The sequence below is a fragment of the Populus euphratica genome, unplaced genomic scaffold, assembly GCF_000495115.2.
Source record: "Populus euphratica unplaced genomic scaffold, PopEup_1.0 scaffold417.1, whole genome shotgun sequence".
NCBI lineage: Eukaryota > Viridiplantae > Streptophyta > Magnoliopsida > Malpighiales > Salicaceae > Populus > Populus euphratica.
In genome coordinates this window covers 32,891-48,906 of record NW_011500312.1, presented here as the reverse complement: position 1 = coordinate 48,906, position 16,016 = coordinate 32,891, and the positions used below count along the sequence as shown (strand labels likewise).

Below are 16,016 nucleotides of genomic sequence, written 5' to 3'. Positions count from 1 at the left end.
GTACCCACACGCACACACAAACATGTATTCTTGTTAGGGATTTGTTTTAATGAGTTTTATTAAAAGCGGGTGGTTTTGTTTTGAATTGGCAGCTGAAATTGTATGCGAGGAATTGCCAAATGACATTTGTGCATTTACCATCTCATCATCTGGCAAGAGGTGCTTGTTGGAGACATATGCAACGAAGAATGGTGCCGTTGAGTACCAGTGCCGGACATCCGAGGTGGTGGTTGAGAAAATGGCAGATTACATAGAGACTGATGCTTGTGTCAAGGCTTGTGGGGTTGACCGGAACTCCGTTGGTATTTCTTCTGATGCACTCCTTGAGCCTCAATTCACCGCCAAGCTTTGCTCTCCTGCTTGTTACCAGAATTGCCCCAACATTGTTGACCTTTACTTCAATCTGGCTGCTGGGGAAGGTAAGACCTTACAATCTATGCATGTGTTTAATTCGACAATATTTTTTTTATAAGGAATATTTTTGGCTCATGATTAAATAAAGGGAATAGTGCTAAAATTCTAGTTGGGGGGTCCTGAAATGTAAAATTGGTGAATGTTTCTTTTTCTTTTTGGGTTTTTTTTTTATTTCCTTCTCATTTTGGTAAAGATTTTCAATTGAATTGGTGAGAAGAAAAAAAGAACAAAAAAGAGAAGATGTTAGGTGGGGTTTGATAGCAATAAGCATAGAGATTTGTAGAAAAATCAATAATTTAACCGCATCTTTGTGATTGTGTAATGTGTAATTTTTTATTTTTTTCAAAAAATATGTTTTAAAAAAATTAAATTTATTTATTTATTTTAAATTAAATTTTTTCATGTATTTAGATTATTTTGATGCGATGATATTAAAAATAAATTTTTAAAAATAAAAAAATTATTTTAATATATATTTAAGTAAAAAATAATTTAAATATAGTATAATTTTTTTATTTATTTTTATATATTGATGTTAAAGATAAATTTTAAAAAATAAAATAAATATTATTTTATTTTCTTTGTAAATCCGTCTTGTTTGAATGATTCCAATATCTTGTTTTATTGCCTTAAAATTTCATGACACACCTGTTGGAATGCTTCCAATATCGTTCATACTTGCAAGACCAGAGTCAAGGGATAATTATAAAATATAAAAATAATTTAAAAAAAATTAGAATTTTTATTTAAAATAATGCAAAATACTTCAAAATATTTTAAAATTATAAAATATAAACAAATATTAGTTACAACTTTTCATTTTTTACAATAATTCATACCATATTGGACTCACTCAAAATTAATATAATGTCTCCCTTCGCCTCTCTAACACTCGAAATTCTATATAATTTCCCTTCCCTTTCATGTTCTGCTCTGAACCTTCCCTTTCAACTAACCGAGGCATTTGGTTGGCTTGCTTGCTTCGCCTTGAATCAAAGAATTGCCTTTCCCAGTGATCAAAGAATCACAAGCCCTTGTGTAAAGGCCACCATGGCTAAAAATTGTGTACTGACTTCAACTTTATTGTAGCAGTGATCAATATTCCCACAAATGGCTATTTTGTCTCTCAATAATGTCTCTTGACTCCCGCAGGTGCCTTTTTGCCTGACCTCTGTGATGCTGCACGCTACAACCCTCACCGGTCCATGATTCAGCTTATGAGCTCCGGTGCCACCCCTGGACCTTCTGCTTCCGAATCGGCATCCATAGCCTCTGCCCCTGCTTCCGCTCCCATGTAATCGAACACACACACACACACAGATCTAGTGATTTAGAATACCCAAGAGAGTTCGGCTACACTTATCCGTCCCGGGGCTACACTTTGTCGTACTCTGTTTTTGGTCGAGGATTGTCTTATGAGGACTATACCATTGTTGAGTATCGTGCATACAGAATTTGTGTTCCTTTCTTTATTTGATGAAATAATACAATTAATTAATTTGCATGTGTTTTTTTAGAACATTTAATTTAAAGGTAAAAAATAATCTAAGATCGTGTCTCTGTTCGGTTAATTATATCTCAAGAAAGAAGGAACTCTCATAGAAGAGACATATATATATATATATATATATATATATATGTATGTATTGTCGGAAATATATAGAGATTGAGACATAAATTAAGAAGTATTCAAGACAATTATAAAATAATGTGTTATTGTGCTAAATGCATTTAAGAATATCATTTTTTTTTTAATTTAGAAACATAAACAAGTTGTTTATGCAAAAATATATGATTTCGAGTCAATTTTTAACGTGAAAATAATAATAATAATAATAATGTTAAGATTGTGCTTCTAAATATCTTACACTACCACCCTTTTGATTTTAAATGCTTTTATTAATCTTATCTTAACAGATTAATATTGTTGTTAATAACAAAAGATTTTTGTTTTTATACAATTGTCATGTAAACAATCGAATTTATATAAAATATAAGACAAAATTTGCTACAAACCAAATTAATATCTTTAAAGTATACGTACAACTAAAAATATAAAAAAATAAAAAAATTTAAATTTAAGTAAAAATAATTAATGGAAAGGGGTAAATATTTTTACAAAAAACAAAAATCTTGATTAGACGATAATGGAGTAGGCCCACACACATAACTTTCATAAAATAAACCGAACTGCGCCTTGGCCAGGAATTGTCTTTTTTCCCCCACCATGCGTCGCCCACTCCTTTTTTTCTATTTTCTTTTTAATTGAACGACGGGTAGCTCGTAGTGGCAAGCTATCTATCGCCTGCTACGCTTCTCTCCAGAATCCGGTCATTATTGTGGTGGGTGATAAGAGGGTTTGGCCTGAAAGTTAACTTTCAATCCGGTCATTATTTAGGAGAATGGCTTAGCTTATTTAACCATTGTAGGGTGACAAATCAGCTACAGTGTCGAAGGGGTTAATGTTATAATTGGAATATTTTTTAATGTTTTCTAGTTATGAAAGATGACATTATTACCAAATTACCACTGCTGGGTCTTAGCAACAGTGGCAGTTCTAACCCTTGTTCATCTGTTCCAAATAAGACGCAGCGAGGAGAGGGAGGTATGCCTCTTTTGACTCTCCTAAATGTTTTCAGTTGCTGAACTCTTTTATGTTTAGTAAAAGTTTTATGTTCGGGAACAAGCAGCTCCAGCTCCATTTGTTTCAATGAGAGGAATGACGAACATGTTCCAATCAAATACTAGAATATTGTCTTTCTCACACTTTATTAAGCTTCGGGAAGCCATTAGAGCTCCAGACCTGCGGTCCATAACCTAATGTTTCTTTCCTTTTGGGCTATCTTCTTCTGTATTTTCTTTTCTTTTCTCTCTCATTTTCTTTGAATCAAACCATTTATTCCTCGCTCAAATTCAAGAAAAAAGATGAAAAACAAACACTTTCCCATTTCACTGATTGATTCCCTTCTCTCTTTTTGTCCTTTGAGGCCTTTTAATTTCTTGTATCGAATAATCTTTCTTGAAGTTTTTTCGTCCTTTTCATTGCCCTGCAATCCAAAGTTGGACCCAGGCAAAACATCCACTCCATTTTCTGTTGAAATTATTGAACGTTCTTGATTTTCCTTTGTTAGGGTGTCAAAGAACAGTTAGATAAGCATGAAAGGAGAAAGAATGGCAAAAAGATCATCGTTTGGTAACATAATGAGGAGAAGACTCTCTGATATTACCAACACTCAGGCACAACACAAATTGGTTGGCCTCATGGTAGAGCAGTCCCAGAATTCTGAATCCAATGAAGACTTAATTAATCAGCTTCTTCAGGTATGCATGTCATTTTCTTTTTATCGTTCTTTAAATGATGTTTTATGCAAGTATTAATAAAGGAATTGCTTTGGTTTTTGTTTTTTTCCTTTTCTTTTTCTAGGTGAAACAGGAAAAAGAAATGCTGCTGAAACTGGTAGAAGAGAGAAAGTATCCTTTGGTGTGTTCCTTTGTTTGGTTGTTGGGAAAGAAAATTATGGGAAATTGGAGAAGTAAGAAACTTTACTCCTTTCATTTTTCGGGAGAAGAGATCTAAGAAAAGAATTAACTTCTAAGTTCTAACATTTTCTTTTTGGACAATAATTTGGATGGATTTGCATTTTCTTAACTATGATTGTTAACAGTAAAATCATAGAATTGAGTGGAAATAAATTGAGGGATCTGCGAATGAATTATCAGAAATTGCAGGCACAGAACTGGAATCTTGCTCAATCAAACAGCCAGATGTTAGCAGTATGTTTCTTCCTTGCATTAATATTTAAAGCTAACCTAACCTCATATTTGAGTGATATTGATTTTATGCACTCTTTCTTATTTAACAGGAGCTTAATTTAGGAAGAGAAAAGGTGAGTTTGTTTGAAACAACACCTCTGCTTGCCTTGAATTCTGGTCTTTCAGCTTGTGGAATCCTGTCCTTGATTTGTGCCTGACTCAAGAATTCGTTAGTATCATTTCAGCTGAAAGCACGACAACATGAAATTGTTTGCAAAGAAGCCTTACTTAAAGTAAAGAATCTAGGACCACAGGTTAGTTTCAGTTTTCATTCTATAATCCATTAAAAGATCTTGATACCCAGCAGGAAAACACACAAACTGTGGATATTATGTTTCATACCAATCAGATTAGCGAGTGATATAGAAAGTAGAAACAAGTAGAATACTGTTTTGGGACTTTATTTAATTCAGAATAAACCAAATTTCATTGATAAATTCCGTGAATGATTGCAATCCAACAGTTGACTGGAAACTATATATCTCAAGTATGGCTTTAGAAATGCCTCCCCTTGTTAATTTCTGCCATATGTTTCTTCTCTTTGGCTGTATAGTAAAATGACTTACTTCCGCTGATCATAGTTGCATTGAGCGACTTTAAGCAACATGAACGTATATGGCACAAATTTGACTCCAATTCAGTGATAATCTCAAACAAATAGGAAAGGGATCAAGGAAACATATTTTACTGCCAGACATTCGTTTTGATTCAAAGAAAGTGTCCCATAAGGTCATTGGTAATGAATCTTCTTGTTATGCAGGGAAAAGCAGATATGAATTGTCCAAATGTTGTCTCCCAGGTGAATCTCTTCAACTTTGTGTGTCGGCAAAATTGTTAAAACCATTCATAATTTCTTACTTTTTATCGCTTCTGATCTCACATTGTTGATACAAGGAAGTGGAGAAGATAGAAGAGGAGGAATGTGTGCCAGGAGCTGCTAACAATGATATCAAACCTTGTAGTTGCGGCAGAAGGTGCACAGCAAGATGTCAATGTAAGAATCTTCACCTAAAATGGCTTCTGAATACCAGGTATTTTCTTTTGTTTCTCAATTGCTGACACAAGGTACTCTCAAATGAAACCTGCAGCCATAGGCCCTTCTACTACAAATCGACAAACTGTAGTAAAAGAGAAGGCTGAAACCAAAAGGTTGGTTCACTGTTAGCAGTTTCCAACTGCTTGTCCAGGGTTGAGCCTATCAGTTTCCACCGCTTGTCCAGGTTTGAGCCCTAAGTTAAAAAGCCACCTACGGATTTCACCTTGTTTATTTGAAAAGATGAATAAACAAATTCTTTATCCAATCATTCTTTGACAGCGCAAGTTTTGGAAAATCAGAGGTGATGGGTATCTATGTCACTTTGATCCAAGGGTACGTTATCCAAATCCAGGGTTCTTAAATTTGAAATCAATCCCCAGTGCAATATATATGTTTGTTGGTGCTCATTTTCTCTCAAAAGCAGCCAGCAAACTCTGGCAGATTTGTTCTCTTTCTTCAGGAGGTGAGTTTTCTAGCCTTTGTTTGGTTGCTAGGAAAATTCAACTGAAGAGAAAATCAAAACCAAAGACCTAAATGTCCGAAGAATTAATCATCTACTGTTCGTTCTATACAAGAGAAAAGTTTTGGAGTTCAATTTATTTTCTCAGTAGCCAAACAAACAGCTACACAAATCGGAATTAGGCTAAATCTTGATTTGTGAATTTGGTGTATTTTAAATAAGAATTGTTTGATAATTTGTGACTGACTTGTGAAATTTGAAAATGATTCCTCTTTTGCAGGCTGAAATTACCAAGACATTGGCTGGAGAGGTCTATCTGTTATATGAAATAGAACATTCCAACATTATCAGGTGTGCTGTTTCCTCTAATCAGAAAAGAGTTCCTGTCCTCTGTGAACTGGAATAAGATATAAAATAGGAATGAATGATTCCATGAGTTAACCATGCTTGTTAACAATTGAGAATAAGATACAAAATAGGTGATATTGGTGTACAAATATGCTGAACAGCAATCCTGTTTTGAGAGTGTCAATTAGGCCATTACATATCTGTGGAGTGTGGACTAAGAGTCATTTTTCCCATCCATCATTCTTGCTTTTTAGGAAGCAATTGAATATGAAATTATGAATTTCAGTGGTTACCGTGAAATTACTTAATCATCATCTAGTCAAGTATATTCTTTTTAACTCTTTATTCTGGATCATGGCTATAGTTCTTCAGTCAAGATCCTCCTCATCTTGCTGGTTTGTGTTGAAAAAAGCAAATATCACATGAAAAATAAAACACAAAAATTATAAAATCCATGCATATTGTGACTTGAAAACGAGAAGGAATTTGTCAAGTGATTATGGGTTTTCCTTCTATTATAGGGAACAAGTTGGTGATGTGGAATTAGATGATGTCTGGTTTGCTTATCCATCTCGTCCAAACCATATGGTTCTCCACGTAAATTAGCTTCCCTTACCTACCTCTCAGATGTTACTATGTGTTCATGTCATATCCTGATGATAAAACTGGATACATTCTTTCAATTACAGGGAACAACATTGAAACTGCAGCCTGGCTCAAAAGTTGCTCTTGTTGGCCCGAGCGGTGGAGGAAAAGTACCATTCTTTTCCTTTTTTCTATTCTTTTAAGAAATATACTGAGTTCTAATGCTGCTTCATTACTTATACAGAAAATTCCAATTGGAGTGATTATAGACTAAATTTGAGGTTTGAAACATAAAGTTGAATGTCACATGCCTCTTATGCTTATATTATTTTGCTTGTTGCAGACCACAATAGCAAACTTGATTGAAAGGTTCTATGAACCAATCAAGGGAAAGGTTCTCTTAAATGGAGTTCCACTAGTAGAAATATCACACCAACATCTACACAGGAAGGTAATTTTCATTTCCCTTTTCATATCAGATAGGAAAACAGAAGGTGATATACTTTATTTCTCCCTGACATGAGATGCTTGTATATTTTAGATATGCTTGATTAGTTTTTTGTTTCATAACTTGGTTCTTTTATGGTCTAGAGATTTTCTATCCATAATAGACACAGCCCTAGATTGTATTTGTACAGACCAGTATAGTGAGCCAGGAGCCTGTTTTTTTCAACTGCTCTATGGAGCAGAATATAGCCTGTGGGTGTGAGGGTAAGTCAGTAGCATGGATATAGAAAATGCAGCAGTAAGTTTTCTACCTCTTCTTACTTGCCACACAATTCCTCTAACTTTAACTTTCAGCTTTAGCTAACGTAACGTTGATATTGCAGAAAATGGCCAATGCACATGATTTCATATCAAAATTCCCAGATAAATATCAAACTTTCATAGGAGAACGTGGGCTAAGACTTTCAGGTGGTCAGAAACAAAGAGTAGCAGTTGCTAGAGCCGTACTGATGAACCCAAGGATCCTCCTCCTTGATGAAGCTACTAGTGCTTTGGATGCTGAAAGTGAATATCTAGTGCAGATCAGTTTGCATGACAACATAAACAGTCTTCGTTTTAGTTTCTTAGATTTTTTTTTCCCCCAAAAACTTGATACCATTTATTCCTCACATTGGTTTTTTACGAGTTCTCATGGTGGAAATTTTGTAGGATGCCATGGATTCTCTAATGAAATGAAGGACTATTGTAGTTATAGCCCACGCTGGCGCATGACATTTGAAATGGAGAACTACAAAATTAAAATGGATGATTGTTTGCTAGGAGAAGCCTATGGAATTGTTTATTCAACTACTGAAGAAGCTACTAATCAAGGGGTAGCTGTGAAAATGTTTTTTTTTTTGCAAACTGGAATTACTAAGAGGTAAGCTGGAGAGATCTATCTGCTGTATAAAATAGAACAACCCCACATTGTTAGGGGTGTTGTTTCCTCTAATAAGAAAAGAGGTTTTGTCCTTCAATGACCTTTAATATATATATGAAGTTTATTCTCATGTTACAACACGTTTTTTTTTTATGATGGCCAGCTGTGCTTGGTGTTTGAGCTCTTCAGTTTCAATATCAGAGAGCTTTTGGGGGCAGGATCACAGAAATTCAAAGATCCAGACATAGTAAAGGTAAAAAGATTATTTAACTTGCATTGTGTTATTAATTGAGAAAAATTTTAGATGTTGTAGGAGCTTATGCGACAGATTCTCAGTGGTACCTTATACTGCTATAGTTTTGAAATTTTACATTGTGATTTGAAATCAGAAAATATGCTCATCTCTTGAGAAAAGTTGACGCTTAGTGATTTTAGATTAGCCTGGGTTTCATTCACTCTAACATCACACTTAGCTTCCAAGTGTGAGAAAATAATGTTTTTACTTACTGATCTAAACATATTAGTGTTTTTTTGTTAAAATTTTTCACGCTGTAAGAGTAAGACCTTTAAAAGATTAGATATATTCTGATTGAATGTTCTTGCAAGAGATTGGATCCTGTAACCCACAAACAATTGCCTTAAGTAAAAAAAAAAAAGATTACATCTAGTAGCTATAATACAAGCTCCTATATCATTAAAGGTACAAAGAAAAGTCTATAACCGAAGTAATAAAAAATGAAACCAAGAGGAAATGATGCGGCACTCATTTTCTAGATAGCAGAGCTAGTTAGTGACTATAGCTATTGGTTTTACACTCCAAGATGACAAAACCAACCTATACACTAATGACATTATAGAATAATGTGTTTTAGTAGCAGCAAAGAATGCAATATCTCTTTTATTTTTTTTTTCCATCTAACTGTCTGAATTCCCATATAAGTATTTAGGGCACGTAATTGTATTTGCACTTCTTAGGTCACTACTATTGTATATAGGGCGTTAAAAATACTTTTGAGTGCTTTAACCTACACAAATATTGTTGATGTTTGGTCTATACGATGCATATTTGCTGAGATGGCGAGAGAAAATGATTTATTTGGAAAGCATTTAGAGATAAGGTATTACAAAAGATATTCAGGTATCATGAATTTTGTGAAGATTAACTTTCTTGCTCATTTTATTGTCTATATCCTATTCAAACCTGCTCATTTGGTCGAGATTTCTTATGAATCATAATTGGAATTCCCAAGGAGGACAAGTTATGTTCATTACCATCATTCCCTCTCGCTATTCTCAATAATGAACCTAAGGTAAAGTATCAGTTAGATTCTATAGCTGTTTTGGTGCTTTAAATGCATTTTTATTTTCCAATTATAAAATTACATTACTACTCCTAGGATTTAACTGAAGTGGTGCTGCAGTTAAACTATAATAGAATTGATCTTCTTGGAGTTAAGAACCAGTTTGAACTTTTTTATATAATATATCTTCTTGGAGTTAAGTACCAGTTTGAACTTGTTTATATAACATAACTACATAAAAGAAAAGGTGACTTTGAGATTGGACAATCTTGGCTGTGTATGTTCAAGATTTTATAGCTTAGATTGTTTTTATGCTTTGAATTTATTTGCTTTCTTGAGTTATGATTTGTTGGTGTTTGGGAGTTTGATCTTTGTATGTTCCTGCTTCTAGGTTCTGTTGTTTTCTTTTGTGTTGTAGAGTCTGTAACACCAACATCAAATAGCTCAATACATTTTTTTTTTAGTTAATCAATTTCCAAAAGATTTCATTAATAAAGTGTGTACACCTCTCTTAATATGCACAAGCGTACTTATGCGTATCACAAAGAGAAACAAATAGCTTTTAGTCACATTCCTAGGTTTAAAAGAAAAATTAAGACAACAAAAACTATATTGTTGCCACTATATAATTGACCCTAAAATATTCTCATTGCAAAACAACAAACAAACATTTTGGATTAGATGTGTTTAGGTAGTAAATATATGGAATTTGAATATCTGTCTACTATCCAAGATACTATATTCCCTTCCATGCTCAACCTTAAACTATTATCTTTACATTGCGTAAACTTTTCATTTATTTTGTACTTTGATTCCTTTAGTATTTGTGATAAAATTTGTTATTGTCATCATCATGTTTATTTGTTGATGTGTGCTTCTACAAAAAATATTGGTTTTCGATCTTCATGCTAGAATAACCGCAGAAATTGCTTTGACACATCCCATTTCATAAAGCAGGTGAATAGAAAAATTTAAATGAAACTGCTGGATTTGTTATGGTACGTACCTATGCTATGTTTTTTTATCCGATATGACAAGTTTTAAGTTTTTTTTGAATGGACTATCATAATTCTTTTTTTTTTTTAGATAATACCTCTTTGCATTTGAGGATGTTTGTCGTTGGGCAGGGCTTTATAGACCTTTAAATTGATAAATTTTACATGTTAAAAAATCAAACATTCAATGTTGGTAGTTTTAAAATTCTTAAGCCCTAGTAATAAAATGTGGTATCCCTTTTTGTTTGCACTTTCTTTTATTTTAATAAATTTTTTTATTTTTCTCAAAAAGTTATGTAAAGGAATAGGTAGAGCTCAGGGAGGGAATATAATACATGTCATTGCTTGACATCTATTTTTAAAATTATTGCTCATTTAAGGCCGAACCATGACTAGTTTCAAACACTTTAATATGATTATTTATAGGAAGTTCTATTTGTTGAGATGGAAATAAAAGGTGCAAATATAATGGATGATGATTTAGTCCAAACTCTTAAGGCCAAATCTGACCTTGAGAGTGCTTATTTTTGGGCCTTCGCAATCTAGAAAAACTTGATCACAGGGCCTAAACATTTTAAAACTATCAGCATGAAATATTTGATTTTTTAACATGTAAAATTTATTAGTTTAGGGGCATATAAAACTCTACTAATATAAAAACCTAACGACTCCTCAAATGCATAGAGGCACTATAAAAAAAAAGAAGAATCATGATAACCTATTCAAAAGACTTAAAGCTTGCCATGTCAGATGAAAAAACCAATAAAGTTACATACCATAATAAATGCAGCAGTTTCATTTAAATTTTTCTATTCACCTACTTTGTGAAGTAAGGAAGTGCCAAAGTAGCTTCTGCGGTGATTCTAGCATGAGGATCGAGAACTAATATTTTTTACAAAAGCACACATCAACAAGTAAACATGACGATGACAATAACAAATTTCATCATACATGCTGAAGGAATCAAAGCATAAAATAAATAAAGAGTTTGCGTGATATAAAGATAATAGTTTGATGTTTGGCATAAAAGGGAATATAACATCCTGAATAGTGGATAGGTATTCAAATTCTATATATTTACTACCTAAAGATACCTAATCCAGAATGTATATTTGTTGTTTGATAATGAGAATATTTCTGGGTCAACTATACAGTGGCAGTAATTTAGTTTTTATTGTCTTGATTTTTCTTGTAGACCTAGGATAACATCTCATTGTGATTAAAAGCTACTTGTTTCTATTTGAGATGCGCGTAAGTGCAGTTGTATATATCAAGATAGGTGTGTATATTTTATTAATAAAACCTTTTAGAAATTAATTAACTGAAGAAGTAAAAAATTTACTGAGTTATCTGATATTGGTGCTACAATCCCTACAAAACAGAAGAAAACAACAAAACCTAAAAACAGAAACATGCAAAGAACAAACACCAACAAATCACAATCTAAGAAAACGAATAAATTCAAAGTATAAAAACAATCTAAACTAGAAAATCTTGAACATACTTAGCCAACAATATCCAATCTTAAAGACATCTTTTTTTTTTTTTTTATGTAGTTATATTATATAAACAAGTTCAAATAGGTACTTAAACTCCAAGGAGATTAATTCCACTATCGTTCAACTGTGATATTATTTCAGTTAAATATTAGGAGCAACAACATAATTTTATGATTAGAAAATAAAAATACATTTAAAGTACTTAAACAACTATGAAGTCTAATTGCTGCTTTATCTTAGGTTCATTTTTGGGAATGACGAGAGGGAATGATAGTAATGAACACTACTCGTTCTCCTTGGTTCTAGTTACGCTTTTATACAAAATCTTGAGCAAATGAGTAGATAGACAATAAAATAAGCAAGAAAGTTAATCTGTATAAAAAATAATGACACTTGAATATCTTTTTTAATACTTTGATCTTTGAATGCCTTTCAAATAAATCATTTTCCTTTGCCATTTCAGTAAATATGCATCCTAAAGACCAAACATCAACAACAATTGTGTAGGTTGGAGCACCTAAATGCATCTCTGGTGCTTTATACGCAATAATAGTGATTTAAGAAGCATAAGCATAACCATGTGCTCCAAGTACTTGTATGAGAATTCAAATATTAAGGGAAAAAAAATAAAGGAGCTACTGCATTTTATACTGCTACTAGAATAGATTACTTTGCAGTGTCATTAGTGTATAGGTTGTTTCTATCGTACTGGCGCGCAAGCTAGCTTTGCTGCATGCCTGGAAAATAGGTGTAACACCATTTCCTTAATTTTTTTAGTAATAGACTTTTCTTTGTACCTTGGCTAATATAGGAGCTTGTATTATAGTTGCTAAGTGTAATGTTTTGTTTTTAACCTGAGGTGGTTGCTTGTCGGTTACAGGATCCAATTTCTTGCTAGAGCATTCAATCAAAATATACTTAATCTTTCGAAGATTTTACTTTTACATAACGAAGAATTTTAGTAGAAAAACATGGATGCGTTTAGTAAGTAAAAACATTATTTTCTCACATGTGAGGACTAAGTGTAGTGTTGGAGTGAATGAAATCCCGTGTTGATCCAAAGTCACTGAGCACTAGCTTTTTTCCAGAGATGAGTATATTTTCTGGTTTCAAGTCACGATGTAAAATTTCAAGGTTGTGGTAGTACAAGGTACCACTGAGAATTTGTTGCATAAGCTCCTGCAACACTTAAAACTTTTCTCAATTAAATACATGATGCAAGTTAAATAATCCTTTTATCTTTACTATGTCTAGATCTTTGAATCTTCGTGATTTTGCCTCCAAAAACTCTCTCATATTGAAATTGAAGAGCTCAAACACCAAGCACAACTTGCTATAATAAAAGAAGACGCGTTATAACCTATGAATCCATTTCGTATATATATTAAGAGTCATCGAAGGACAAAACCTCTATTTTGATTAGAGGAAATAGCACACCTGACAATGTTGGGATATTTTATTTCATACAACAAATAGATTTCTCCAACCAACATTTTAGTAATTTTAGCATGTAAAAGAGGAATCATTTTCATAGCTATCGCTTGATTAGTAGTATTGTTATTAGCTGAATAAATGATTTCACTTACTCCTCCTAGTGGATAACTACCCATTTAAATTTTGTAATTCTCTATTTTAAATGTCTTGCACCAACAAAAATTTCAGTAATAATTTCAAATTAAGCAAGTCAATGACATGAATTATCAAACAATTATTAACTAAAACGTACTAAATTATTTTAACTAAAACATACTAAATTACTAAAACATACTAAATTTATAAATGAAAACTTAAGTCTAATATAATAAATCATGTAGCTAATCTTTGTTTGTTTGTTTGGCTATTGAGATAGAATGAATTATCAACTAAAACATTCTAAATATTTTTCTTTCTTTGTTTTTTTTTCCTTACATTTATGATCAATTTGTCACAATGTTTATAACATTATCACTTGAAGTTGAATTAAATCAAAATTGTTTTTCAAACCAATACCAGTAAGAATGAATGACTTCTACCAAATCATTTCCATTAAAACGAGCATCAACATTAAGAAATATATCCAAGTGATGCTACATTTGGACATATGGATTATGGATTATAACATAATCCTTGGTAGGTACTGATGAAAAAACAAATTCATGTAATAAAACCTTATAAGCTCCAAGTTCAACTTGAATGTCATCTAACATTTGACATGTAGAGATGATTAACTAGTTTTTTAGTCCATTAATTAAGGTACTAGTCTCATTAATTAGTGTAACTAGTTTTTGTGATTTCTCATTAACTAAGGTATGTAGTTCCATCATTTAGTATTGGACATTAGCCTTATTATTGGGTAACTAGTTACACACATATTAATATGAAAATAAGAACATACCACAATCAACTTCCTTTTCCATTACTTGACATAATGAATTTTTTGAATAAAATATCAAGGTGTCAAGCACATTTTCCATAAAAAAATTTGTTCATCTTCTAGTTATTTCACACGTAAGTTATTTTAGAGTTTTTGTCATATATTTTTTTCGATATTAATTTGTTTCATGGTGGTCTAATACAAATTACACATGATTTTTGTTGTTCCAATCAATAATAAATTATACATCAAACCCTATCAATGGAATTGATATTAACTCTTGCATAGCAATTCCGTTATTGCAATAAAAATCAATATGTCCAAGGTTTTTCTGCTATTACGGTCAACAGTAATACATACAAGATTTTTCCTTTCATTGTGGAAAATTACATCTCATAATATAGTGCATGTTATCACTTATGCCATTAATAATAACAACAATAATACATTATATAATTTAATTATCATTGTAATTCAATGGAGAGTCAATCCTTTAACTCTTGTTATCTAAGTTTTTAAGAAGTCGTTTTGCTTTGATCGCGTTTTCTATAACTTCTAAATAATAATCATAACTTTAACATCATTATCTTAAAATTTATCAGTGAAAATTTTTATATCATACATCCAAAAATTCAAATATAATGTTTTCTATTTGCACTTCAAATATTAATTTTCTATTACATTAAACAAATCAACACCAATAATACAAACATTTTTATTCCTATAATCATTTTCCAACATGGAATCTATGTTATCACTCATATTTCTCCATAATTTACTATCATTTCTTCCATTCCTCCCCCCCCCATACCCCCCCCCCCCCCCCCCATCACTCACTAACCATCATTCAAAGGTGAACGTAAAAGATTTCTCTACATTTTTTTAATTCAAATTTCCTTGACTTAACATTGTTGAAGCATTTACATTTAACACAACATATAATGCCATTTGCGAACACCAACTAACAACCCATCCATATACATTTTTATAATATAAAAAATACCATTTACATTACCACATACAAGATTCCTTATATTGATTCAATTTCTTAAAAATTCTTCTATAGTCAACTTTATTCTCTCCTTTAATTTTTATTCCAATATTAATCATAATTAACATTACTATAATTCTTTACATTTTCATCACACCAATATCAACATGCTCTACTCATTTTCATCTCAAAAACCCAAACTCAAGGCTCACTAATAATTCTCTATAACTTAACACAACAATAAATTTTATCTTAAACCATTATCCACACATTTATTTACATCAATTATATCCAAATAGCAACAATTACATCGATTAAACTAATCCTTAATTTGTTCCATACTTGGTTGGCTATACAGTTTAAAATCCTTTCATGATATTACATCCATAACCACCTTCCACAACCTAATTTATTTAATTCCAAGAACTCTAACTCAAAAATTCCTAACTTGCTCAAAATTACTTAAATCCTTCTAAAACTTGTATAAATGAGTTCTAGTCACCAACCCAATTAATAATTTGAGCTTTGAAATGCAAATAGTCAATTCTTTCATTGTTTTTTCTCTTTATCATTACTCCCTCCCTCCCTCTCTCTCTCTAGATGCTTTCTAAGTATGGAGTTTAGGTGTTTTGATCATTAACTCACACTTACAGCTTGAAAAAATCAAACTTCCATAAGATTTATCTTAAATAAAAATACGAGAGAATGAAGAAGGAAAAGATGAATAGGCTACGTTTTTTCTTCCTTTTTGTTTCACTTCTGAACGTCAGCCTTTATAGGAAAAGAGAAGAAGGCTTTGGCCAAATGAAGAAAATGCTCATAATGAGTCTATGGGTCAGTTTTTGGTATTATCCG

The 16,016-nt window shown here is 32.1% G+C and overlaps 3 protein-coding genes and 1 long non-coding RNA gene across 7 annotated transcripts in view; all 4 read left to right on the top strand.

Annotated features, from left to right (window-relative positions):
• The window catches only part of LOC105113509 (uncharacterized), a 26,934-nt gene extending 13,523 nt beyond the window's left edge, over positions 1-13,411 (top strand). Inside the window, exon 3 of the long non-coding RNA XR_839980.1 lies at positions 9,161-13,411. This is a non-coding gene — a long non-coding RNA (uncharacterized LOC105113509). The remainder of the gene's footprint in view (positions 1-9,160) is intronic.
• On the top strand, positions 35-1,915 carry LOC105113506 (uncharacterized). Its single transcript, XM_011009704.1, has 2 exons — positions 35-419; positions 1,567-1,915. Exons 1-2 carry the CDS (start codon positions 50-52, stop codon positions 1,710-1,712), a joined length of 516 nt encoding a protein of 171 aa, XP_011008006.1. The 5' UTR covers positions 35-49; the 3' UTR covers positions 1,713-1,915.
• Positions 3,214-6,474, top strand: LOC105113507 (uncharacterized). The gene is made up of 9 exons (XM_011009705.1): positions 3,214-3,735; positions 3,839-3,885; positions 4,080-4,188; positions 4,278-4,301; positions 4,413-4,481; positions 4,988-5,026; positions 5,122-5,221; positions 5,316-5,726; positions 6,004-6,474. Exons 1-8 carry the CDS (start codon positions 3,571-3,573, stop codon positions 5,390-5,392), a joined length of 630 nt encoding a protein of 209 aa, XP_011008007.1. The 5' UTR covers positions 3,214-3,570; the 3' UTR covers positions 5,393-5,726; positions 6,004-6,474.
• Positions 5,733-8,629, top strand: LOC105113508 (ABC transporter B family member 25-like). 4 transcript variants are annotated; one of them, XM_011009708.1, is made up of 7 exons: positions 5,971-6,074; positions 6,593-6,668; positions 6,761-6,826; positions 7,000-7,107; positions 7,487-8,022; positions 8,186-8,275; positions 8,336-8,629. In XM_011009708.1, exons 1-6 carry the CDS (start codon positions 5,986-5,988, stop codon positions 8,268-8,270), a joined length of 960 nt encoding a protein of 319 aa, XP_011008010.1. In that variant the 5' UTR covers positions 5,971-5,985; the 3' UTR covers positions 8,271-8,275; positions 8,336-8,629. The 4 variants fall into 4 exon arrangements, with proteins under 4 accessions (XP_011008011.1, XP_011008012.1, XP_011008010.1 ...); XM_011009709.1 differs by lacking the exons at positions 8,186-8,275; positions 8,336-8,629 and having other exon boundaries at positions 5,733-6,074; positions 7,487-7,702; positions 7,812-7,923; XM_011009710.1 differs by lacking the exons at positions 8,186-8,275; positions 8,336-8,629 and adding an exon at positions 7,295-7,367 and having other exon boundaries at positions 5,733-6,074; positions 7,487-7,558.
• Positions 13,412-16,016: the final 2,605 nt, after the last annotated feature.

Coding starts and splice junctions, on each gene's coding strand:
- LOC105113506 (XM_011009704.1), top strand. CDS start 50: ATGAGTTTTATTAAAAGCGGGTGGTTTTGTTTTGAATTGGCAGCTGAA. Junction 420..1,566: donor CAATCTGGCTGCTGGGGAAG/GTAAGACCTTAC, acceptor TGACTCCCGCAG/GTGCCTTTTTGCCTGACCTC.
- LOC105113507 (XM_011009705.1), top strand. CDS start 3,571: ATGAAAGGAGAAAGAATGGCAAAAAGATCATCGTTTGGTAACATAATG. Junction 4,302..4,412: donor TTAATTTAGGAAGAGAAAAG/GTGAGTTTGTTT, acceptor GTATCATTTCAG/CTGAAAGCACGACAACATGA. Junction 5,027..5,121: donor GTCCAAATGTTGTCTCCCAG/GTGAATCTCTTC, acceptor TGTTGATACAAG/GAAGTGGAGAAGATAGAAGA.
- LOC105113508 (XM_011009708.1), top strand. CDS start 5,986: ATGATTCCTCTTTTGCAGGCTGAAATTACCAAGACATTGGCTGGAGAG. Junction 6,669..6,760: donor CAAACCATATGGTTCTCCAC/GTAAATTAGCTT, acceptor TTTCAATTACAG/GGAACAACATTGAAACTGCA. Junction 6,827..6,999: donor GCCCGAGCGGTGGAGGAAAA/GTACCATTCTTT, acceptor TGCTTGTTGCAG/ACCACAATAGCAAACTTGAT.